The sequence below is a fragment of the Aedes albopictus genome, chromosome 3 (assembly GCF_035046485.1).
Source record: "Aedes albopictus strain Foshan chromosome 3, AalbF5, whole genome shotgun sequence".
NCBI lineage: Eukaryota > Metazoa > Arthropoda > Insecta > Diptera > Culicidae > Aedes > Aedes albopictus.
Genome location: NC_085138.1, coordinates 320,215,799 through 320,241,694, shown reverse-complemented (window position 1 = coordinate 320,241,694; position 25,896 = coordinate 320,215,799). Strand labels below are relative to the sequence as shown.

General features: G+C 40.6%; 2 protein-coding genes across 17 annotated transcripts in view; one reads left to right on the top strand and one right to left on the bottom strand.

The window, feature by feature from the left end:
• The window catches only part of LOC115262740 (EH domain-binding protein 1), a 92,340-nt gene extending 80,987 nt beyond the window's left edge, over positions 1-11,353 (top strand). For 9 of the 15 annotated variants that reach the window (XM_062842726.1, XM_062842725.1, XM_062842722.1 and 6 more), the window contains 8 exons: positions 489-1,051; positions 1,193-1,291; positions 3,704-4,075; positions 4,204-4,327; positions 4,392-4,488; positions 4,556-4,744; positions 4,809-4,960; positions 9,857-11,353. In XM_062842726.1, coding sequence (XP_062698710.1) covers positions 489-1,051; positions 1,193-1,291; positions 3,704-4,075; positions 4,204-4,327; positions 4,392-4,488; positions 4,556-4,744; positions 4,809-4,890 — 1,526 coding nt within the window. In that variant the 3' untranslated portion in view covers positions 4,891-4,960; positions 9,857-11,353. The remainder of the gene's footprint in view (positions 1-488; positions 1,052-1,192; positions 1,292-3,703; positions 4,076-4,203; positions 4,328-4,391; positions 4,489-4,555; positions 4,745-4,808; positions 4,961-9,856) is intronic. The other 6 variants (XM_062842731.1, XM_062842730.1, XM_062842732.1 and 3 more) reach the window with 5 other exon arrangements.
• A 6,894-nt stretch (positions 11,354-18,247) lies between these two features.
• On the bottom strand, positions 18,248-21,261 carry LOC115262601 (zinc finger protein 502-like). Of its 2 annotated transcripts, XM_029864996.2 has the most exons (3): positions 21,086-21,261; positions 19,591-21,020; positions 18,248-19,534 (listed from the first exon to the last, which is right to left on the bottom strand). In XM_029864996.2, exons 1-2 carry the CDS (start codon positions 21,189-21,191, stop codon positions 20,149-20,151), a joined length of 978 nt encoding a protein of 325 aa, XP_029720856.2. In that variant the 5' UTR covers positions 21,192-21,261; the 3' UTR covers positions 18,248-19,534; positions 19,591-20,148. The 2 variants fall into 2 exon arrangements, with proteins under 2 accessions (XP_029720856.2, XP_019542865.3); XM_019687320.3 differs by lacking the exon at positions 21,086-21,261 and having other exon boundaries at positions 19,591-20,143.
• Between the last annotated feature and the right edge of the window lie 4,635 nt (positions 21,262-25,896).

Genomic DNA, 25,896 nt, shown 5'->3' with positions numbered 1-25,896 from the left:
TTCTGGAGATATTTACATCCAAAGGACTGTCCTATTTATAGGACGCTGGGCGTTCGGGGCATCTGTCCTATAAATAGGACGCTGGGCGGATATGGGTTAATACCAAATTGGCCATGAGGCGTTAGGCGAAGTGCAAGAATAAAATCGATCATTGTTGGTCGGTACTTACCTAGGCGGGAATTAGATGAAACTTGTCTTTGTCCATTCAGAGTACTGCTTGTAACGGTATTCAAGGAAGTGTAATAGCCAAGCAGATGATTCCAATATAATAATTGTGGTTTTGTTTATCAACGGCATATCAGCTTTGTTTTCGTTTGATAAATTCAAATTTTTAATCAAATCATTCATCATCGCATTCAGTCATTACTAAAAATCAAAATTCATCATTAAAATAATGCTTCAGTATATATCAAATTGCGATTTCACAACTAACCACTTGCTTATCAATCACTTTTTTCTAAATCCACTTTACCCGCTCCCCCCCTCAGGTGAAACCTCGGACGATTCCAGCTACGTGATCGGCAACTACAAATCGGACAAACTGACCAAAGACCTGCTCAACCTGAACGACATGATCACCCCGAAGGATGACGATCCGTTGAAGCGGGAAGCCAGCAAAGCGCAACTGCTGGCCAACTCGAAGGCCCTGCTCGGGAAGGTGCTTTCGCCTACCAAAGAGAAGCTAACATTTGGAACGCCGGCGGCCGCCATCGACGGCGGAAACGGCCCGCTGCTGCCCAACGGTACGTTTGCTGTTGCGGGCACCGAGAACGGTAGCAACAGCGTAGGTGGTGGTAGTAGTAGTAGTAATAGTTCCGGCGGCGACGATGCCGGTGGACGTGGTGTTGGTGGTGGTGTTTGTGTCGGTGGCGGGAATGATATTAGCAATAGCAGCAGTGCAATCAATAACAATAGTATCAATAATAATACAGCGGAATTGAACGGAAAGGCGAAACTGATGCTGAGGGCGGGAGGATGTGATATGACGACGAGAAACAGCGAACAGGATGCGGAACAGAGCGCGCCAGTGCTGGATTCGGCAATGACAAACGTGAGTCCCCATGCTATAAATAATGTCTTACAATTTGATTTTTTTTGGTGATTTGGTTTATTTTTCATTTTGGAGTTGATTTGGGTTTTTATTTTCGTTTCGATTTTTTTCTGGATTTGTTTTTTGATTCTTTTCTTCTAGACAATTCTTTTGCGGCATAAGGAAATGAGTGAGAAGGCTAAATTAATGATTGAAAAGCTTAGAGCGACTAGTGTAGATAAGGGTGGTGACATTGATGCTGTAAGTTTTGTTTTCTTTAATTTTGTATTTATTCTATGCATTTTGTACATTTGGTTTTCCTCACCTTGGAATCGACACCAAAAGACGTGTCGTTGCAAAGTTTGCACTTTTTTATTACTCAGATATTTCCCATATTACTTTTCATTCGGTTAATTACACTCAAAATGAATCGAAAAACTTTAAATGTGACCTACTAGTAAGGATTGTGACTCACAACTCACGAGAGTGTTCTGTGACATTCCCAAGATAACTATATCATAGAAATCTTTGAGTAAAGAAGGATGTTAAGATTTCCGTAGGTAAAGAATTCTAGGGAATGGTTTTCTGGAAAATGGTTCATATTGGATAATACTATTCGGAAAAAAGGTTTCGTAGTAGGTAGCTAAAGTTCTAGAACCGTTGTGAGTTTAACCCTTTGAAGCCGGAATTTTTCCAAGCGTTATTATAGAGTTTTTTCTACGCATTTCTGTGGTTTTGGTGCTCAACAGTATAGAAAGGGTAGAATATGATGCAGAATATTTTGTCTGGATATCCTAGGTCATCCAAACTGTTCTTGAGTATAGATCCTAAAGTCTTTGCATGTAACGGTGACTTCTTTTATTATACAAAGCTACGATTTGTAATCTATCATGTCCAGTTAGTCTTTTGAATGTTCAATAGACAGTATTAGATCAGTTGGGATATTTTAGGTCATACAAACTGTTCTTGAGTTCAGATCCTAAAGTCTACGCGTGTAACGGTAACTTCTTTCACTATACAAAGCTACGATTTGTAATCTATCATATCCAGTAAGTCTTCTGAAAGTTCAGTAGCCAGTATCAGATCAGTCGGGATATCCTAGGCCATCCAAACTTTTCTTGAGTTTAGATCCTTAAGTCTACGCGTGTAACGATAACTCCTTTCATTATACAAAGCTACTATTTGTAATCTATAATGTCCAGTAAGTCTTCTGAAAGTTCAGTAGCCAGTATCAGATCAGTCGGGGTATCCTAGGCCATCCAAACTGTTCTTGAATTTAGATCCTTAGGTCTACGCGTGTAACGGAAACTTCTTTCATTATTCAAAGCTACGTACCGAGTAGTTTGGTTGATCTAGAATATTTCAAAACTATCTTGGAATGACTCATGAAATACCCGGGGGATTGCAGATTACAGTTGGATGGATGTGTAATGCTAAGTTCATTGTGAGAATTACTACTATTACTGCCGAGAGCTAAACTTCAGAATAGCTTGGATGACCCTTAATGTCCCAAAGGTTCATAAAAATATATATAAGACTTCAGGTTGGTCCAGTAACCGCGATTGATTATGCAACGTTACTCAGTATATCAGATGTGGCTGCTGTTACGAGTGTAGACCTGAAGTTCCGAACTCCAAGATAATTTGGCTGACCTGGAATATTTCTACAATGTCTCTAAATGACATTTGAGATTTCAAGAGCTTCACGAATCCCAGCAGATTATGCAATGCTATTGTTTATGGTGCAAATAAATACAGTTATTCTTGTAGACTTGAAGGACTTCATTATAGGACAGTTTGGACGACCCTGATTATCCTCAAGGTTTATACTAATATCAAGTAGACTTCAGGCTGGTCCAATACCCACGATTAAAGATGCAACGTTACTCAGTATAGCAGATATGGCTACTGTTACGAGTGTAGACGTGAAGTTCTGAACTCCAAGGTAGTTTTGCTGACCTGGAATATCCCTATAGTGTCTATAGATGACATTGTAGATTTCAAGAACTTCACGGATCCCAGTAGATTATGGAATGCTATTATTTATTACGAAAACAAATAAAATTATTCTTGTAGATTTGAAGGACTTTACTACAGCACTGTTTGGAACACCTGGAACATCCCAGAATATAGAAGACCTTTTAATATTCTTGACCTAGGTTAAATTAATTCATATGAACGAAACCCATATCCAAATTCAGCTTCTAGATTAACTGGTATGTCAATTAGTACGTTTCTCCCAACTATATGGTGTTCAGGATGTTTTAGATTTTCAGTGAAGTATCAAACACAAATATTCCCAGTTTTTCTTAATTAGAGGACTCAATTTTCAACAACTTTGCCAAAGACAGTTTCTGTTTTATTGAATGTGTGAATTTATGCAGCCGTTTCTATGTTGGGGTCATATATGACCCCTCCGGCTCCAAAGAATTAAGGTAACTTCAACAAAACCAGCTCTCAAACTCTGTTTGTTGATTTCCTGTGCAATTTTGATTATTCTGGTCAATCATGGAGTAGCAACTACGTATACGGTCAACTGTGCTCATTCTCTTCGACCCATCCACAACACTTACGGGTAGGTCACAAAAGAAGTTTTTCCCCTCTCAGTGTAACACCATGCAACCAAACTGCTTCAACATTCCGTACCTCGTTTCATGCGCACCCGCATCCACAGAACGAACGCCAAACGCGGTTACGAGAACAGGCGCGGAAACTGATCGCCGAGACGAAAGCCAAAACGCTGACCCTCGATTCACCGTCGTCTCCCACGAAGATCAGCACGGCGCAGAGGATGAACTTCTCGCCGGAGCGTACCATCTCGCCGATCAACAACGTGCCGGAGTTTATCTTTCCGAGCGTTGCGATGTTCGGCAGCGGCCGGCAAAACGGTAAGGACTCCTCGCCGGTGCGGTTCGGTGCCGGAGAGGTACGAACCGCCGACGAGCGCGATGCCAACCGGAACCATCTGCTGAAGCGGACGACACCCTCGCCGAACAAGCTGTCTCCGTCGTTGCTGGAGATGATTACGCCCAAGCACGAGGGAAGGGTGAGTAGCTAATGTGATAGTGAGGTTTTGAGGGTGTTATCAACTATGAACATCGGAGAGGGATAATGTCCTATGTGAGTTTCTGAGGAATATTTTGTGAAACCATGTTCTCTGTGGTTCATTCCCAGGTGGAAAAAGTCAACTACATCCAGAGTGAGTTGAACAAACTGGAACGGGAGCAGGAAGCCATCGATCAGAAGGCTAACGCCCTGGAGAAGAAACTACGAGCTGTGATGGGAGGCACAATGACAAGTAATGTTCTTCTAGGATGAAATGCATGATCTTTCTTATCAATATGTATTTCATTTACTTCCAGATGTGAGCGAAACCGAAGATCAACTCATGTCCCAGTGGTTCACGTTGGTCAACAAGAAGAATGCCTTGCTGAGGCGGCAGATGCAGCTGAATCTACTGTAAGGATTCATTCTTAGATTATTTCTCTCTGTCCATTGATTGTAACATTTGCTGAAATGTTTCTAGTGAACAAGAGAACGATCTTGAGAAAAAGTACGACATGCTGAATCTGGAACTGCGGGCGGCCCTCTCGATCGAGGACTGGCGCAAAACGGAGGAACAACGGGAGAAGGAAGCCCTGCTGCTGGCCGAACTGGTGGCCATCGTGGACAAGCGCAACGAACTGGTGCAGAACCTGCACAGTCAGGAGCAAGCGTACGTCTGATGAGCGATTTCTTCAAAACTTCTAAGAGTTAATGCATGTATTCTCTTCAAATAGGATTGAAGATGACGATGAAATTGAGCGCAAGCTGGAAACTGTGGACATCAATCACAAAGACGAGAAGTGCGTCATACAGTAGACGGGTGGAGCTGGCGGAACTTGAATGAATACTCAAAATTCGGTTGATGCGAGGTGGATTGTTACCCTAAGTAAGTTATTTAAATTATTCTTCAGTAAGCTTATAGGTATTTCAAAGTTTTCAAGGTGTTTGTTTTTACTTATTTGTTTATTTGAAAGGCTCGGGGGTGTCCAAGGTGTTACTTGTGCGCTTTCAGACGTTTCTCCAGGGAATCCATAAGGAATTTACCTAGGGAAGACTTTTTCATTATTCTTCCAGGGTTCCTTCCCAGACTTTCTGTAGGAAGTGCACCATGAACAGGTATTTCATAAAATTCCTTCTTAAATTCCTCCAGACATTTCTTTTTGAATACATTCCAGCGATTTTGTCCAGGAATTCTTTCAGGTGAATTCCAGGATTTTTCCTAGAACTCCTTTATCTCCGGAAATACCTCCACAAAATTATTCAAAAATTTATCAAGGGATTCTTACTGGAATTCACCTGGAAGAATTCCTGGACAAAATCGCTGAAATGTATTCAAAATGAAATGTCTGGAGGAATTTAAGAAGGAATTCTAAAAAATATTCATGGTGCATTTCCTACAGAAAGTCCGGGAAGAAATCCTGGGAGAATAACGTCAAAGTCTTCCCTAGGTGAATTCCTTAAGGATTCCCTGGAGAAACGTCTGAAAGCGCTTCTAGCATGTTAAAACTTATTTGTTCAAATTAAGGCGAAACTGGAAGCATTTCCTCACTTTTCGGTTTTTGATTTTTTATTAAATAACGAAGCAATATTTTCAAAATCGGTTTTCGTACACATGTAGAGTATGGATCAAGGTATCTCCTGATTTTTTTTTGTGGTGGAAAATGTTTTTCGTTTTTGCGGAAACCATTTTTGAATACAATTTCACAAAAAAATGGTTTCCGAGAAAATGGAAAACATTTTCCACCACAAAAAAATTCAGAAGATACCTTGATCCATACTCTACATGTGTACGAAAACCGATTTTGAAAATATTGCTTCGTTATTTAATGAAAAATCAATAACCAAAAAAATGAGGAAATGCTTCCAGTTTCACCTTAAGTCACAGTGACTTCTACGCAATCAATTCCAATTCCTGGAGGAATTCCTCGAAAAAATTTAAGCAACTTCTAGAAGAAATTCCAAGAGAAATTTCCGGAGAATCCTTACACAAAATTCGGAAGAGGATCTCTGATAAAATTACTGATAAAATCCTAGGATAAGCCCTAAAACAATCGTCGGAGGAAACCCTTTAGGCATTTCCGGGAGAATTTTTGAAGAAGTCCCTTGACAAGTTTTTGGAATAATCCCTGAAAGGCTTTCTACAAAACACCTTCCAAACATCCCTGGAAAAACTCCTAGAGGAATCTCTGGAGAAGTTCCTGGAAAAATCAATGGATAGCTTCTTGAAGGGTTTCTTGGAGAAAAAAACAGAATATCACGATATATTCCTGAAAGAATCGCAGAACTTTTGAAGGAATTCCTTTGCAGGAACCGCACGGAAAGTTCTTGAAGAAATTCATGTATGGATTGCTGAACAAATCCGTGAATTAACTCCTAGAAGATTTTTTAGTGATTATTCCTGGCTCCTGTATGCATTCGTCTAAAACTATCCTAAAGAATTCCAATACTAATCGCTGGAGCTGTTCTTCGAAATCTTCAGGTAATTCTAGAGAATTTCTTGAGTGCATCCCTGGAAAAGATGATAGAAAGATTTCTGAAATTTCTGAAAGAACCCCTAAATATTTTTAAAGAGATCATCAGAGGAATTCCTGGAGCATTCGCTGGGAAAATTCTTGGAGAAATCTCAGGAGGAATTCCTGAATTATTCCCAGGGAAATGGATTGCTGGATGAATCCCTGGAGGAATTGCTGAAGGAATTACTGTACGAATTTTTGCAGGATATTTAAGGAGAAGGCCACAGAGGAATCCCTTGTGGAGTTTTTGAAGGACTACCTGTAGGATTTCCTCGAGAAGTCCTTGGAGAAATTCTTGGATGAATTCTTAGAAAAATCTTTAGAGGAATTCCGGGAGGAATTCCTAGAGAAACTTCTGCAGGAATTCTTGGAAAAACTCCTTAAAAATCCTTGGAGGCATTTCTGAAAGAATCCCTGGAGAAATTCCGGGGGAAATTGCTGGAAAAATCCTAGAATAATTTCAGATAGTATACCTGGAGGAATTCTTGGGAATCCATAAAGAAATTCTGAAAGAAGTTTCTGGTAGGAATTTCGATGAATTCCTAGAATAATTTCTGGAGGAATTTCGATAAATTCCTAGAATAATTTCTGGAGGGATCCTTTAAGGAATTTCTTGAAGAATTCTTTAAAAAATCTTCGGATGAATTTCTGAAGCAATTCATGGAGGAATCTCTGGAAAAAATCCTGGAAGAACTTCTAGAAAAACCCCTGGAGGAATCCCTGAAGCAATTCCTGGAGAAATCCCCGGAGGAATTCCTGGAGGAATTAGAAGAGGGAACCCTGGAGGAATTGCTAGAGAAATCCCTGAAAGGTTTCTTTGGAGAAATTCCTAGATGAATTCCTGGTGGAATTCTAGGAGGACTCTCCGAAGCAATTCTTGGAGGAATCTCTGGAAGAATTTTTGAAGGAATCCCTGCAGGGGGAACTCCTGAATAAATTCCCGGAATTGCCTGAAGAAATTCCTGAAGGAATTACTGTACGAATTTCTGAGCGAATTCCTGGAGAAATTGCTTAAACAATTCCTTAAGATATCCCTGGAGGAATTCCTGATAAAATTCTGGAGGAATTCTGGGAGAAACTCCTGGAGGAGTCTCTGGAGAAATTTCAGGATGAAATCGTGGAGGAATGCTTCGAAAAATCCCTCGGGGAACTCCTAGAGGAGCTCTTGGAGGAACTTCTAAAGGAATACCTGTTGGAATATCTAGAGAAATGTCTGGATGAAATTCCGGAGGAATTACTGACGGAATTCCTGGAGGAATCTTGAAGTTCCTAATCCCTGGGAGTGAATTCTTGGATTTCTGAAGTAACCCCTGGAGAATTTCTGAAGGATTTCCTGGTGGAATGCCTGGAGGCAAGCCTAGAGAAAACCCTGGAGGAATTATTGGAGGAACTTCTGGAGGATATCCTGAAGAATTCCTGAAAGAATTCTTAGAAAAATGCCTGGAGCAATTTCCGCAGGAATTCCTGAGGACTTGCCCGTAGAAATTCCTTGAGAGATCTGTCGAGAATTTCCTGGAGTAGTCTCTATAAGAATTCCTGGAAGAATCCCTGCATAAATTTTTGACAGAATCCTTTGAGCAATTCTTTGTGAAATCCTTGGAGGAATTCCTGGAAGAATCTCTGGAATCCCGAAATTCCAAGAGGAATGAGTCCCCAGATAAATCCCTGGAGGAATTCTTTGAGGAACCACTGGAAATATTTCTGGAGGAATTCCTGGAAGAATTCTTAAATTCACGGAGCAATCTCTAGAATAATTCTTGGAGGAATCTATCGAGGATTTTTTGGTGGAATCCCAGGAAGAATTCATGAGGGAATCCCTAGAGAAGTTTCTGACGAACTCTCAGAAGGATGAAATGAAGGAATCACAGAAGGATTTCTTGGAGACATCCTGAAGAAATCCTAAGAAGAGTTTGCGAAGGAACTCCTGTATGCATCCTAACAGCAGATCCTTGAGGAATCCATGGAAAAATTCCTGAAGCCTGCAGGAATCCCGGAAGCAATTCCAAGAGGAATTCCTAGGGCAATCCCGAAACAGTTCCTGGAGCAAGTCCTCCATTATTTCCTGGTGGAGTTCTTGAAAGAATTCCAGGAGGAATTCCTGAAGAAATCCCAAGAAGAGTGCCGAGGGGAATCCTTGGAGGAATTTTTAAAATAAAATCTGAAGTTGTTCCTGAAGAAATTACATAAGGAATTCTCCAGTGAATCTGATAAACATGATGAATTCCGGAAGCAATTCCAAAGAAAATCCTGGGAGAGCTTTCTTAAACTTCCTTTTGCATCACGTTGACAGCAACTCGCTGACGTAATGTACGGTTTGGGTCAAAAATGACCCAAATGCCAAAGGAGGGTTAACGAAGAATTTCTGTAGGAAAAAAACTGAAATAATCCATGTCTGCAGTAATTTTAACGAATTATTGAAGGAATCCTTCCTAAGATAGACTCCTAGAGATTTTTTTTAACAAAACTGTTAAGGAATTCTCGTATTAATTTTTGAATAATTCCTGGTAAAATTTTCTGAAAAAATCCCGCAAGAAATTCCTAGACAAATATTTCGAATAATTTCATATGGAACTATTGAAGCAATCTCCAATTTCAGCGGAATTCTTGAAGGAATATATGGAGAAATCTCTGAAGGAATACCTGCAGAAAAACCCAAAAGCGGGATATCTGATGAAATTCTTGAAGGAATCCTCAAAATAGAAAACATGTGAAGAACCTTTGAAGATATCCCAGGGAAAATTCCCGGAGAAATACCTGGCGAAATCCCTAGAGGAATTCTAGAAGAAATCTACGTCGGAATGCATGATGGCATCACTGAAGGAAGCTATGGGAAAATTGCTGGAGGAATTCGTCTATGCGTTCTAACAAAAGTATCTGTAAAGACTTCTGAAAAAAGCGTGCGAGGAATTCTTGAAGCATTTCTTGGAACATGCCTTGAAACAATCACTATCGGAACTCCGCAGGACGTCCATGGAAAAATTCTTGGAGACGTTCCTGGAAGAATTTGAGAAAGTGTCCTTGGAGGAATTCATAAAAATTGGAGGAATATAAGTGAATATTTGTGAATGTCTAGCTACTACAACAGCATATGGTTCTAGAAAGTCCTTCTCTTTCCCTATGGAAACGGTAGTTTCCACAACAACATTTATTTCAGTGTAGGTGTTCATACTTAATACTTGACTTTTTAAAACTTTTGTCTGCTGACCATTGATCTTTTTTGTAGTTTATCATTTCTTTCATCATATAGAATAATTAATTTCTATTTCTAGGGACTTTAATGGGATTGCCGTGCGTCATCTAGCGCGTAATTGTAGATAGCTTCTTCTCACACGTAAGTATAGAACTATTTCTCTCGCCGTTCCAAGGAACCTGCCGCGACCCGAGTACAGGAATATCGTAACCGTTCGTACTACTACAAACTCTAAGACGTGCTACATCATCATCATCTTCATCAATATCGGAACCAGTGATCGTCGTAATTTCCAAAAAGAAAAACCATCAAATTGGTCATGTTTTGTGACGCGGAAAAAAAACGGAGGTACAATCGTCATTGCCGCACCGGGAAAATTGTAAAACAAAAACTATTTACATTTGAATATCAGTTGAGTCGAAGTTTCGGGATATTTATCGATTCAGTCAGTGTGTTGTCTTTAAGTATCGATTCCGTCCGGGTGATTTGATTTCATCGAGCTAGAAGGGTGAAACTCGATGTGCGCGTATCGATAGGGGTTGATGGAAACGTAGGTACCTACTGCTGCAACCTTTTCATATTCCTTACCAAGTCCCCACATACACTTATCCCATTTACGTGCAAACGCGCTGTTTGTTGTCCTCTTATTTGATGAGGAGGGAAGCTGTTTTCTTTTCGAAAAGAGGGATTTCATTAAGTTTTAGGTTACCGTGTTCGGCTCTCAGTTGTACATATCTGTTTTAATTTTAAATCATATTTTAACCAAAAAAGAAAATCGAATCACTTGAGCTCTCCAGAAAACCCATTACCAGTCGATGGAATGAGCTGCTCAAGAACTCATATTACGATTAAAGAAATGTGTGTGCAAATATTTTACTCGTTTTAAAATTATTTTTGAGTGGACATTATTAGCTCGGAAGTCGGCAAGGCGCAGAGACAAATTATATACCCTTTTCGCGGTAATGATTACAATAATGCTATAAAGAAAGGAAACTTTTACGTGATACCAATTGTGAAAAACTCCCAATACATTAACATATATTTTATTTTTGTAAGCTTTTTAGTACGTCGAACTTAAGTAGATTTTCTCTGATATCTAAAATTCCAGAGAACAACGTAGATTTTGCGCTAAATCCAATATGAACAAAAACGAAAGAATTTTCACAGGAACTTTGAAAGGGTTTCAACCAATCCGGATCGGTATCTATTTTGCAGCCAGTCTAACAGTAGCTTTGGCTTACTTTTCTCGGCACAACCGCAGCAAAGGGAATAGATGAAAGTCAGTAAGAACAAGAAGATTATAACAAAATATGATATTCTAGTCATTCGAGTAGTAGTTTTAGCTAAACAAAAACGGGGAAACTAATTTAATATTGTATTTGGATAATGATAGTATTATGGATTCATCTGTGCTCTATATATACACAATACACAAGAAATCACAAAATACTTACTACTGCTAGACGAACAAACGAAAATGACTCGACTAACCAAAAAGCCCAGAATAAAACGGTATATAATGGAAACAAAGAGCTCTAATATATTTATATATATGTAGTAGTCATTGCAGAGGAAATGTGAATATTATTTTGTTGAGAAACTCTCCTTGGTTGCGCTTCGAATAGGATTCTAGTTTTAATCCGATGACATGAGGTGTCGTAGCCTTTTATTGCGTTTTTCCTATCAGAGCGCACGGGAATATCAGGGCAATGCTGAAGTCGGGACAATTTCATTAGTTCCACGGTCTTTACAATGCAATGATAAGAAAGACTGAACTACTGATCCAACTATTGTTCGCCACAGTCTCGACCTGATTAGCAGTACTCCACGTCATCTTGTGCTATCCGGATCTCTTGCGAACAGAAACTTGGTGGGGTACTATTCGGCATTCTACTACTTCTGATCAAATATCGCCATTGGATTTCGAACATTCCCAAGAGCTTGCAAGTCCTCCTCGAGCGTGGACCAAGTATCACATGATAACGGCATCCTAAGTATAACGCAAAACTGAGAACATACATACACGAAAGTCCATCGCCCTACCGTAGTCCCCGTCGAAACATGAACGAACTGATGTGCTGATATCTTCTGAATATATCTTGGCTCAATACGCCATCATACGACGCGTTCTATAGTACCGAGCTCATAATGGAACCCTGAGGTACTCCCGCGGAGATGTTGTAGCTCCTCTCGCCTTTCTAGGTGTCATAGATTAACACCCTATTATGAAGGTAGCTCTGCGCTATGTAGGCCGTTTTGGTTACAGTCCCAATAGCGTCCACCGTCGATCGACCTTTCCGTAAGCCGAACTGGTTATCCGAGAGGCCAGAGTCATCGGCTGTCGATGACCTTCGGCTGTGGTCGTCTTCCTCCGTGTTCTACCTTGTATCGAATAGCCGGATGGTCACTTGTGCGACGTGCGTGTAGCCGATCCTACAGTCTGAGCAAGTGTTCACATCAATGATGGACTCTGCTCCGTTCCTACTGTCGGTTTTTTTTGTCGCGTACGTTCGCGACATCCACAGAAACGACTTCCACGTTCAGTCCAGCCATAGCTTCGAAAAGAGCCCAGCCTCTCGCGCTAGTCGAGCGGCTACCCCACTCAATAACCCTGGCGTTGAAGTTTCCACCGATGACCACGGGACGGGACTCAATCCCACCAGTGTGCTTGATAGCGAATCTAGAATAGACGTGTTGCGCGAAGTAGGTGTTGTCAGACGGTTATAACTAAACTGGTTTTTATTCATTCAAAGAATATAAGGGTGGTGAGATTAGTAAATTAAGGTAATACCACAGACAAACAGACATACTACTCAAATCGAAATCATCGTACGATTTAACGGTCATTTTGAAAATATAGTGTGGTTCGGACTGTGCTCTCACCTCTCAAGTTTGGAGAGAAATGAACGCGACGCCGATCAATGTTTACATAAAATGACTCAATCATGAACCTTCATTCATGTTTTATGAATGGATGACGGCACGGAGGAGTCGTTACCTGCAAAATTGTCACATCGAGCCGAGGGAAACCACACCTGCAAATAAATGCTTCGGATTGAGCATTATAGAGGGTGCTAGTGAGATGCCAAACGATGTTTTTGAAGCAATTTTCTTCTAAGTAATATGTCTGTTTGTCTGTGGTAATACATACAAAATAAAGTGTTTGAATGTAGATGTGAAGGTAGTTCCATCTCCCTTTTCGTATTGAAACTGCTATACGTCAATACGTTTCGTAGTCGTCAAATCTGCGTGGAAGCCTCGTGGTTCTCTGTGGATGTAAACGTTCTTCTCTGCCTGGAGATTTTGACGAACTACGTTGTTCAGATGGCGATGACTGCAACTCTGCATCCCATCCAGTTGTCTCTTGTTTCGGAATCTGCTGTGCTGACTTTATCATTACGTTGCGATACTCATGACCATTCACATCCACAACAGTAGAACGGTCGAAAACTGGATCAACAACGGTCACAGACGTCCATTCCTTCTCGGTTGGTGTGAGTTTTACGAAAACGGGTTGTCCTATCTCCAGAGGCGGCAATACCTTAGCTTTACGGTCGTGATGATATTTTGTCTCCTGCTGGTTGCGTTGTAAAGGGTGATACGGTCAAAATTTGGTCACACAATTTGTTTCATAACTTGAGACTGCGTTCACCAAAACAGCTGATTTTTTGACCACTATTGGTACATTATATGTAGCTTATACCATAAAATTTTCATCAAAATCGGTTTAGTATTTGCGGAGATATTGTGAATCCTGAAAACTGCAATTTTAAAATTTTGTACAAAGAGGATTAAAAAATAAGAACACATTTTTATTTTTTTTTTATAGAGCCAGAAATACTGAACCAATTTCAATGAAAATTTTTCTGTGTGTAAAGTATACATATCAAAATGTTGTGTAAAAATTTCATTCAATTTGATCCTGCCGTTACAAAGTTATATTTGTTTAGGTGGTCAAATTTTGTCAAATTTTGTCAAGTCAAGTCAAATTTTGGTCACACAATTTTTTCATAACTTTAGATTGCGTACACCAAAACAGCTGATTTTTGGATCAGTAATGGTACATTATATGTAGCTTGTACCATAAAATTTTCATCAAAATCGGTCTAGTATTTGCGGAGATATTGTTGAACCCTGAGATCCGCAATTTTAAAATTTTGTGCAAAGAGGATTCACACATTTTCACTGTTTTATTTATAGATCCAGAGATACTTAACCGATTTCAATGAAAATTTTTTTGTATGTGAAGTATGCATATCAAAATGTTGTGTATAAATTTCATTCAATTTGATCCAGCCGTTACAAAGTTATATTTGCTTAAGTGGCACCTGGTCAGTTTTTTTCATATTCAAACTGCTACAACTTTGAAAGTATTCATACAATATGGCTCAAACTTTCACTAAGAACGTATTTTCATAATAGTACTATACTGTAAAATTTTGATAAAAATCGGAGCAGTATTGGTAGTTCTACAATCAAAATTGTGCTTTATTGACCTTAAATTTCCGAAAATTTACTATGGAGCGCCTTTGTACAAATTTTTAAAAAGGTAGGTCGATGGTTTTGTCCATATATCAACCAATACTCAATCGATTTTGATGAAAATTTTATGGTATAAGCGACATATAATGTAGCATTACTGGTCAAAAAATCAGCTGTTTTGGTGTACGCAGTCTAAAGTTATGAAAAAAATTGTGTGACCAAATTTTGACCGTATCACCCTTTAGCTTCTCCTTTACCTCTTCTTCAATCTTCGGCTGGCACTCCGGCTCCGCCACAGGAATTCCAAAACGGGTTCGTCGATGCGTCAAGCGCTGGGGGTCTCCACTGGCGCTGACGTCACCATCGCTTTCAGTTGAAGAAACAGAAACGTACTCTCCTGTTCGCAATTCCACGGCCACGTTTCATCCTTGTTCGTCAGACGACGAAACGGTTCCGCCACTGTTGATAGACTTTGAAGGTAGTTGGCCAAATATGTGATGGTACCCAAGAATCTCTGCAGCACTGTGACATCCTTTGGGTGTTCCATAGTAAGGATACTGTTGATCTTGTCCGGATCCGCCTTCACACCAGCTGACGTAAGCATATGACCGAAGAATTTCACGTTTTCTCGGCACAACTTAACCTTGTCGATATTCAGCTTGATGTTTTGTTGCTTGACACGCTGCAGGAACGCTTCCAGATAACGGTTATGGTCCAACACTGTTTCCTCGACGGTATCTTCGCAGCCAAATACAAGGATGTCGTCCTCAAGTGCTCGCACTCCTCGCAAGCCATGAAGAACCTCGTGAAATTTCTTCTGAAATATTTCCGGTGCAGATAATATACCGAATGGCATCCTCAGCCATCGATGGCGTCCGTAACGCGTCCAGAATGTCGTGAGTTCGGAACTTTGCATCAAGGGTAGAGAAAACCTTTGCATTTGTCAATTCGGGCAATAGCTCGTTAACCGTTGCCATCGGATAGTGTGGTCGCTTGAGAGCCTTGTTCAAAATGATCGGATCAAGACAAACGCGTATTTTATTGTTGCGTTTAACCAGCACGAGATTGCTGACCCAATCGGTGTTATCCTCTTCTTTTACGATTACACCTTGCCGCTCCATTTCATTCAGCGTTCGCTCCAGATCCTTCCGCAGTGTTACCGCTATTCGACGTGGATGCTGAACGCAACCAAGATGCTCGCATGGCATTACACAGTCTATGATCGCATAACTGTCCCATACGAATAGGAAACCCAGCAAATATGGGACTGATATGCAATCATAGGCAGTACAGTCCTTCCCAAAAACTTTAGGGATCCTCCACCAAAGACTCTTAGCACAGCTTGCACGCTGTCCAGTTTTAGCTGCTTCGTTCCCAAAATCTTCATAGCATTGTTCTTGCCGATTACGTTGCGCAAAGTCTTTCAGTCCGGGATGGATTTCACTACAGCAGGACGATTGTTTACATCGTGAAACTTGATGCTGGCTTGACTTGGTAGAGATACTGAATCGATTCGCTTGACTCGTCGCTCCTGACCCCTTCATACATGTTCCGATCTTCCAGTTCAACTGTTTAAACGCTCTTGATTCCTGGAGGGTTCCTTCCGATGCTGTTGCTGTTGATCTTCCTGTCTCTTCCGACATACTACCGCAAAATTATTCCTTTGTTTGTAGTAGTCGCAAACAGCTCCTCGAGCTGGACAATCTGTTAGTTTGCTGTGAAATGCTTTGCCGCAAAAGTTGTACTTTTTTGTTTTCTTACGGCTGTCCAATCTATTGATGGAGCGCGCGGACGCTGCAGTCGTTTGCAGCCAGTTTTTGGCGTTCCATCTCCGATCATGTAGCTTCTTCCGTTTGGCACTGTGTGATGACCAGTGCCGACGTCAAATTTTGTTGCTCAATGAGAACCGCTTTTTCAAGTTCGTATCCAAAATACCGGTAAAGATACTATCGCGGAGCATTTCATCCTCCAGATAATCGAAGTTGCAGTTCTTGACCAGCTTGACAGAACTGGTCTATCGGCCACCTGGGAGGGGCATAACAACTGCAGTTGATCTTCGCTATTGCGAAGCCCTCGTGCGACGTGGAAATTATTTCCTGGACCGGAACACGACCGGTTGTACAGATTGCCGCTAGCTTGGCCTTATCCGCAACCCAGTTCTCATTATCGGGAGGGATGCGGTATGGGTCCGATATAGGGCGATGTCTGTACAGACTGACTCCGAGGCTGACTGCCACAGCAACTGTTCTACAACTTGACTGTGGTTCAGGATCAGCTGTGTCACCTGCGTTATTGTTATTTGGTTCGACATCCTCGTGTGCCTTTAGACATTTGGGCACGCCCCTTATTCTCCGTGCAAATCAGGCATTTAGGTGCCGAATCGCACTCCCTGGCGATGTGGCCTTCCACTCCGCACTTCCTGAAGAGTTTACTCTTGTCATCAGAATCTTTTTACACACCCACGACTTGTGTCCTTGCTCGAAGAACTTGAAACACGTCTGTGGCGGCTCGTAGGAGGTGCTTTTCTTAACCGGCTCCTTCTTCAGCACTAGCATCATCTCTTCGGTTCTGGACCGCTGGATGCTTTTTACATCAGCTCTCAACGATGAGGGACGATTTTAGCCCCGCATGACCAACCGGAACCTCGGCATATTCAAGCGCGTCGCTCCGTTAGCGCTTCCAGGTATCAGTAGGTCAGCTACACAGGCACGTTCGCGCTTACGGGCTGGTTTCATGTTTCTAAACGCTCTCTTTTTCCTAACCGCAATCCAAGGGTTCTATATCTCTTGGTCCTGTTGGCCACCGTTCCTTTTAGGGTTAGCCTCTTGGGATTTGGTTTCCCTGCTCCTTGCGCGTTTCGCAACCGAATTGGCAGCCTGGTTACTCGCGCTGGTCGTCCCCTTCTTCCTCTTTGGCTTTTCGCCCGTCTTTGCCGGACGCTTCTTGGGCCAAGCCTCCTCTGCAGCTTTCGACCATGCACCTCGAGCCGTAGGGCGGTTTGACCTCTCCGCTACGGCTACAGCGAGCTGCATGGTTTCGTGCTGCATCGTCACGTTGGACAGCAAAGAGGAAGCTGTCCGTTTGGAAGGTCCGCTCCTCCTTGCTCGCATCAGCCGTACTTCGCTATTCGACCAGGAGGTCATACTCCTTCTTGGCCAGATCAGCTCGTCCAGCTGTTCGGCAACTACCTACATCTTTGATAGACCGCTCCTGTTGCGATTCAGCGCCCGCGTGAGGTCCGCGCCAGTCATCTGCGCTTCCTCGACCGGTGCTGCGCCGCCTTGTGCTCTTCCTGTTGAACCTCTTGCCGCCTGCTCGCTGGAAGGCTGTTAAGAGACGAACCCCGAGAGCTGAAAGCCTCTATAATAAAGACAAATCACTCAATCAATCGCTGGTGGGTACACCAGCCCCTCGTAGTGGCGATCTCGTCAGTGCTCCTCGCACGGACGGGTTCAACGCCGTTCCCTCTGCCTCTCCACTCTCGATCACATTCTTGTTCATGGATTTAGTAGTAGTCGTCATTCTATTGGGTCCCCCTTAGAGCCGCTATCCCTCACTGCAAATGAAGTAGTCGTCAATGATCCTGGTGGTTATATATGCAAGCAGGGAGGCCACCCGAGGGATGGCCCAGGCCCTTATCAGTCCCCATAGCTCAGAGCCGGATCAGCGCTGATCAGGAGTGGGATAGACAAAATGATCGGGACAAGCAAAATTTTCACTTCTCAAAATATGTTCAACTAGCTGTAACTTTTCGAAAAGTACATCAAATATTCTCAAATTTTTACTGTATGTTCATCAACTAGTGTGTATCAGTGGTCCAAAGTTGGAAAAGATCGGGCCCTTCTTCACAAAGTTATAAAAATTCTTGAAAAAGGTAAAACTATCCGATAGCCAACTTTGAACTGTTATATCTCCGGATTCAATGAACCGAATGCAATGAAATTTTGACCATTTATGACTTATATAATGAGCTATGAAAAACCATTGATTTAACTTGACGTTTTTATTCAATTCTATCTTTTGAATTACAATAAATCAGTTAACTAATACTAGTTAGCAGTAGTCGGGCCTCCATCATCCGCCTTCCGCGTACCCGGACACACGTGCTCGGCCAATTTCAGCACGCTGCCAAATTCCTCGTCGCAATCCACGCAGCAGAGTACCATCTGGTTCGGGCACACGCCTGTCCGCTCGTGCCGGTTTCGAGCGGATCTGTCGAAAAAACCTTTGCCACAGTCGGGGCACTGGAACGGCCGTATCTTTTCGTGACGGTCCTTATGCTCTTGATAGTGCTTATACAGAGTGAAGGCCTTTCCACAGAGGTCGCAGATGTGTCCCTTGAAGTCGGGATCCTGGTCGGCATGAAGGGCCGAATGCCGTTTCAGAACGGCCTCTTGTTGGAATGCCTTGTCGCAAAATTTACAAACGTATTTTCTGGGGATCGCAGCTGGTTCTCCGCAACTCTGGCTTATTTGAGAATGTCGGACCATTCCTGCCCTACGCCTAAACGTTCGACCACATTTATCGCAGCTGCGCCTTTTTACATTTGCATGGTCGTGGTTCACGTGATGTTTAGCCAGTGCTACATCTAGAAATTCATTCGAACAGATTTGGCAAATGTATATCTGTGCGTCCTTCTTCATAAGATTCGCTCTCTCGTACGGTGTGGAAATGACATTCTTTGGCAGCGGTTTGATTGGCTCTGTGGACCCTCCATGCCCAGTTTTGTAATGTTCGACTACATCTTTCTCGCTCTGGAACGATTTCTCGCATATGTTACACAGTAATCGGTTCTGATGTTGGGAGTCACGGTGACGTTCAAAATCTACGACGGATTCAAATTTTTGACCACAAAGACCACAAGCGAAGGCCTTGCGGCAGCTGCCATGCCTCACTTGAATGTGTCTCAACAGAAAGTTGGCCGTTTTGAAGGTTTGAGTGCAGCTTTCGTAACCGCAGTGGTAGATCCGAACGGTCTCGTAATCGTGATTTTGGTGCAGAAGCTCTAAATAGGTGCTAAACTTTTGGTAATATTTCCCACACTGGTGGCGCTGATTAGCTTCGTCTCTTGTACTCTTCAAATATGAGTTTTGCTTTGGTTTCACTTTCGTTTGTACTTTTGTTGCTTTTTTGGAAATATTAACCATTGTTTCATCGTACTCGATTTTGGTTTCGAGTGAGGTTTCACCAGACTTGAATTTCGTTGCATAGTCATCAATTTCAGGGGTTTCTTGCTTAATTTTTGCCGATGCAGGAAGATCGCTGTTGTACTCATCTAAAAGTTGTTTGAATTTTAGTTGAATCATTTATCGTAACCACAGAACGTATTACCTTTAGTCTCGATTTCATGTTTGATATCTTTGATCCCTATTTCGGAGCTATTGTCCGTTTCGATGGTGGTAACGCATTTTTTTGTATCCATCATCAATATTTAAATCTGTTTTATAATTTCATCGACAATCGAATGGATTGATTCGATGTCTGTTATTGGAATGGTTGTTTTTGTGCAGATATAAACACCACACTGCTTCGCTTTCATTACCTGCAATATTGGATGGCGCACACACACATACAGGAACATGAGAAGCATCTGTTTTGGCTTTTGAGTCGTCTCTGCATTTATGGTCATGTTTTTATGGCAACAGCACAGACAACAAATCGTTGAAATCAGTTCACGTTTTAGTGAGTCTTTTCTATTTAATTTTTCAATTTTTATTCTTTTGAATATTGATGATGGAAAAAGAAAGGAGCTCGCTTTGGTTGGGTTTAATTGATCTTTTGCGAGAATACGAATTTCAAAAATAAAATTCTTTGTTAACAGTTCAACTTTCTGTTGTTCTGTTCAACTTATCGACTAATTCAACTAACTAATCTGACTCTCCATAGGTGCTAGGCTTTTTTTCCCGGACACAGATTCATTTGTTGGTGCTGGGCCAGTTTCGGTGCGCTGTCGAACTCTTCATCGCAATTCACGCAGCACAGGACCATCTCGACGCAACCATCCAACCGCACATGCCGGTCGCGGTTATACTTCCTAGCAAAACCCAGACCACAATCGGAACACTTGTACGGCTTGAGGCCCTTGTGCCGATTCGCGTGCAGTCGATGCTCTGTTCCACTGGAGTTGGTGTACTCTTCCGTTTCAGAGTCGGACTCTTCTTGATCGCTTCCATCCGTTTCAGATTCATCGTCATCATCTTCTTCCTCGAAGTGTTCCGCTTTGTGACCTTTGCTTAGATCTTTCTTGGACGCGGAACAAGAGGACGTCTTCGGATGCCATATGCTACGATGAAGTTCATATTCTTTGGAAAACTGGAACCTTTGATCGCATATGTTGCACCTGTAGGTTCTGTAATGCCTAACCGTAATGTGTCTCAGTAGAAGATTGGACGTTCTGAAGGTTTGATTGCAGCCTTCGTAATGACATTGGTGCGAACGGTTGCCCTCATGAAAGCGTGAGTGTTGCTTATAATCCGAATAGCTTCCAAAGGCTTGCGAGCATTGTTGGCATTTTTCAGGAAACGTAAGTTTAGATAGTTTACTATTTGGATCCGTATTATCTTGTAGATGCCTCTTTTGGCTATTACTGGCAGACGTTTCACTTGTTGGAATGCCAATTACCGTTTCTTCACATTCAAATTTCGTTTGAAACGAAGCGTCTTCTGAATTAGCATCTGTCGAAATATCGTATTCAAGTTTATCATTTTCCTGTTTGACGGTTATTGTGTGAAGTGAGTTATAGTCCTCAGCGTTATTTTGTTCTGTAATTAGTAATCTTGTTTTTAAATTTGGATATTCAAAATTACAACTTGCTGAAACATCCTACCATCGTCAACGTTTTCAATCTTCACAATAGTGCTGTCATGCTGAACGATACTTGCCAGCGCAGTCATAGAGCTGATGTATTCATTTTCAATTTTAATTGATTGCATTATTTTATAAATTTTTAAATCACTTCTATTTATTCACAATAATATTTTTGGCGCCTGCTCTGCTATATCACTAGGGTATCGCGCCACTTGGGCGGTGGCTTCTATATTCGTCTGTTTCCCACTATAACTCAGTCAATGTTGAGCCATTTGACTTGAAATGTTGTACACGGGTAGATACCATACCTATCTCACCGCATTCCAAAAATTGCGTCAATTGGTTCAAATTTGACTGCGTTACAGTGGGAAACAGACGAATATAGAAGCCACCGCCCAAGTGGCGCGATTCCCTAAACAAACTGAATATCAAAACAAAAATATAATATGTAGCTTCATCTGCCACACAAATACAGATATGAAATTATATACAAACGTGATCCGTTTGAATTTACCTGTTCTTTATGGCATCGTTTCCATAATGAAGAGATGTGAATCGTACGTGTCCTGATTCCCAGGCAGTTGGAATGAGCCCTTGTCAGACAAAGGGAGATACACATGTTCAGTTAAATCTGTTTTATTAACCTGAGAACGAAGTTTTATAACCTCTGAAGATATTTAAAACAGAGCGTCAAAGTTCGACCAAAAGTAGTTGTTTTTTGGGATAGACAATTTTCTAAATGTTGGGGGCTTTCTATCGAAAAAAAGTATTTTTAAAGTCAGTATTGAGTGATATGTTATGTGTGCTAATAATAGTTACTATTTCCAGATTTTTTGCCCGCATTTTTTATTGTTACACATTTTTGTACCGTTAAATTATAAAAAAAAAATGACATTTTGTACAGATTGTTATTTTGTGTGTTCTTATTGAACCATATTTTCAATAATACTAAAAATTTTACAACTTTCTTCAGGCTGTTCTAAAGTTCCCTCTGCGGGGCTCCGACGACGGGACGCCAAGCAGTCAGTAGTGTGCGGTAGTTCGGCAGCAGCAAAGTTTCGCGCGCTCGCTTTGCTAGATTTTTGCGAGAGTGAGTTTTTGGAGGCAAAGTGTACAGGCCGCGTTTTCATTCGGTCGTCGTCGTCGTCTATTTGACTGCTCATCTTCGTACGGGGCGATTTATGATACGATAAATGCAACAAACAACATTTTTTGCGATTTTAGTCAACAGACATTGAAATGTTCGTCACGTCAAGTGTCGGCCCAAGTTCCAAAGCCACGTTGATTCAAATCACTTTATTTTCTCTTTCGTTAATTTTCGCAATTCGAAAACTATCTGAATGGTTCGTCATCTTCGATGTCGGCATGTGTTTTGTTTTAGTCCAAATGAAAATAAGTGGTTTGATATTAATAGGGTTGCATGAATCACTCCACCTACCAAAGTGAACTCATATCATGCACCCTTTCCCCTCCCCACTAACAAAAAGTCCTTCCCATGACAGACGTGGAGACGCAGAGGTGATCTCGGTCTTTAGTAAGCAACGCACGTCATAATAACATTCCTTTCCTTCCTCGATGACCGTAAGGACGTGGCCGGCGCCGTTATTGACCTAATAAAGTTTGGAATTCTCGAAGATGCACATTGAGGACGGTAAGCTACTCCCAAGCTCCGTCTGTTGGTTCCTTGTGCAACTTCGATTGTTCTGGTCAATCACGGAGTAGCAACTACGAATAGTACGGTCATCTATGCTCATGCTCATGCTCATGCTCTTTCTTCAGGCTGTTCTAAACTTAACTATGTTGTGAAGATTTGATAGAAGAACCTAAATAAAAAGACCAAAACGCTTCTAGTTAGAACATTTTGAACATTTACAGTTAATTTCCGATACACTTCTTACAATAAAAAACCCTAATTAATCCACCTAGCGGTGATGGTGCCTTTCTCGTGCTTTAAAATACCCTTTCAACAAAACTCAAGCGACATGTTGTTGACATTGACGTAAATATAAAATGAAAACTGCTTGCTAAATCTATTCAATATGGATACATTTTATATAAGCATAACATCCAATATTCAGAAAATATTAGACAACGATCTAAAAATCGAACCAAACAAGTGTCATGAAGCCGCACAATTTTGAATTGTCATTTTAGATTTTCAGGTCATCATTTTTTGACCGCCATCTTGAGCATTGAAACACCATCTTGGATGTTCTGGTACTCATTTTTGGACTCTGCACCAAAAATTTCATAAATTAGTTGCCGTATTGAATTTTGACATGTCGTTTAGGATTTTCTGGTTACCAGTTTTGGACGAAGACCTCGACGAAGACCGGCATTCTTCCCCATTCAAATTATAGTCATATTGCAGACCTTGTGAAACAGCGCACAGCTTGGGTTTTCTGATTACAAATTTTGAATTCTGGACATATTTCCATACCAAATATGCCCATAATGCAAGAATTGAAAATCCTATGAAATAGGCGCTAACTTGAATATTGGGCCATTATCTTGGATTTTGGACCGCTATCTTGGATAATCTGTTGGACTCCGAACATATTTTCCATACCAAATACACTTATTTTACATAGTTTTAGAGCTCAAAATTCAATAAAACAGCCGCCATCTTCTGTTCAGGGTTGACGCGATCAAATTTTCATTTTGTCATTCAACGTTGAGCCATCCTGCTATAAATTTACACCTCAGGAATCAGAAATGGTACGATTTGATGAGATCGCTTTAGTTTTGTCAATATTTTGTTCTCTTTCATGTATGAGAACTTAGACCTATTCGTCACTGTTGTTCATACCTAACGTTTATAAGACCATTAAACAAAGCCACGATTTGATTTTCACTTGTACGTTGGTTCTGCTACACAACAGCTAGTCTCTAATGTAATCTAAGGCTTTTTTCTTGCTAACTGTTCATTAGGTTATCAAAAAATCTGCGATGTGATGTGTCGTATGTATGCACAGTTAAATCCATCAGTTCTTCAGTTCCATCAGTTTTTAAATTTACTGCTTTGTCTCAGTATGAAGCTTGTCTCAGTATGAAGCATACAAGAAATTGTTTAATGTAAAACTCAGTGATATTGAATAGAGATTTATGTGTTAAATTTGTTAACGGCGAGTATGATTTTCAGAAATTTTTGCTGTGTGGGTTTGGTTCATTTTTATATTTGGTAACTTCCGGTGGAATACCCGGAACTGATTCCATGACACTACCGGTTGTCCCAATTATGATCTGAGATTTTTTTTATTGCTAATTCTTTACCTTTGCCTAATCACCGCGATTTGATATATCGCATGCATGGGTTTGATTCACTTTTACTTTCAACCACTTTCGAAGCAATGTATAAACTTGTTACACATATAGAAGAATATACTTTATGCAATTCAGTACCATAATTTACATTTTATCTAACTCATTTTGGTATCATAATGGCTATTTTTTCCAAACTGGTTCATTATGCAACTGAAATGAGTTGCATAATGAAAAATAGTTGTATAATGTTCATAATGCAACTCATTTGAGTTGCATTATGAATATTATGCAACTCAAATGAGTTGCATTATGAAAAAAATCATTGCATAAAATTTTGTATGGAACTCGTTGCAAAACTCGATTTTTCAGCACTCTTCGTATTTATCCAACTCGGCGAGCCTCGTAGGATAAATGTACGACTCGTGCTGAAAAAACCAACTTTTTGCAACTCGTTACATAAATAACTATTTAATAAAAATATAAAAATATAAACGTAGTTGTTTGTTATGAATGTTATTATTTTCTCGCTATGCGTAGGTTTGCTTATAATTTCTGGAAGAGTCTTAACTTCGAATGAGTACAATCAGTTTTGTACCTTTTAATTCCGCCCTATTTTGCTTATCTCTTGACAGATACGCGCTGATACGCGTATTTCGACTTGTAATCTTCCGCAGTGTCAGTTATCCACTGGCAAGCCTAGTACGAAAAGTGTTGAAAAAAAATAGATATAATTCTAAACTTGCTGCATGAATAACTATTTGATACATTTGTATTTGTAGCTCTCGCAGTACTAATCAAATCAATCAAGTAATCAATGAAAACATATTTTGTTCTGTAATCTGGCAATTTTAGAAACAATAAATCTCCAAAATTCCTGAAAATATCCCTGGAAGAAATCGCCGCAAAAACGTGCGGAAATTTCCAAGAGAATCTCTGGAAGAATTTACGAATACATCTCAGAAGTAATGTTCTCAGGATGGCATTCGACCGATTGGCCTGATACCAGGAATGTTTGGAAATATTTGAAGAAATTAAATACGCGTTTGGCGAAACTGGATGCATTTTCTCATACTTTGATTTTTCATTATTTATTAAATAACGGAGCAATATTTTCAAAACCGGTTTTCATAGAGGAAGAATCAATGTATCGTCTAATTTTTTTTCTGATTCAAATGTTTTTCAGTTTTGCAAAAACCGTTTTTAAACAATATTTAGAATATTTTTTATACTGTGATCTCTCCATGACAAAATGTTCGATAAATCACGAGAAATTTTACTTTAGATGTATTTGCCATCTGCAAGGTCTTTAACAAATAATAATAATAATAATAATAATAATAATAATAATAATAATAATAATCTGCATCTCTCTCTGAATCTCTTAAATCTCCGTATAAAATTTTGAATGAGTATTTCAAAGAATTTTCAAAAATAGTCACTGGAGGAAAAAAAAGAAAAAAGAAAAAAAGAAATGTATACACAGTAAAACCGCTCAGCACTAAAATGTGTAAGCCCTACTCATAAGTGCATAATTTCCAGACCACATAAAATGTGTTACAGTTACAC

Excerpts from the sequence above, each read along its gene's own strand:
- LOC115262601 (XM_019687320.3), bottom strand. The coding sequence starts at position 19,684 with ATGATGGATACAAAAAAATGCGTTACCACCATCGAAACGGACAATAGC. Across the intron at positions 19,535-19,590 it reads ACATGAAATCGAGACTAAAG|ATGAGTACAACAGCGATCTT; the intron begins GTAATACGTTCT and ends AACAACTTTTAG.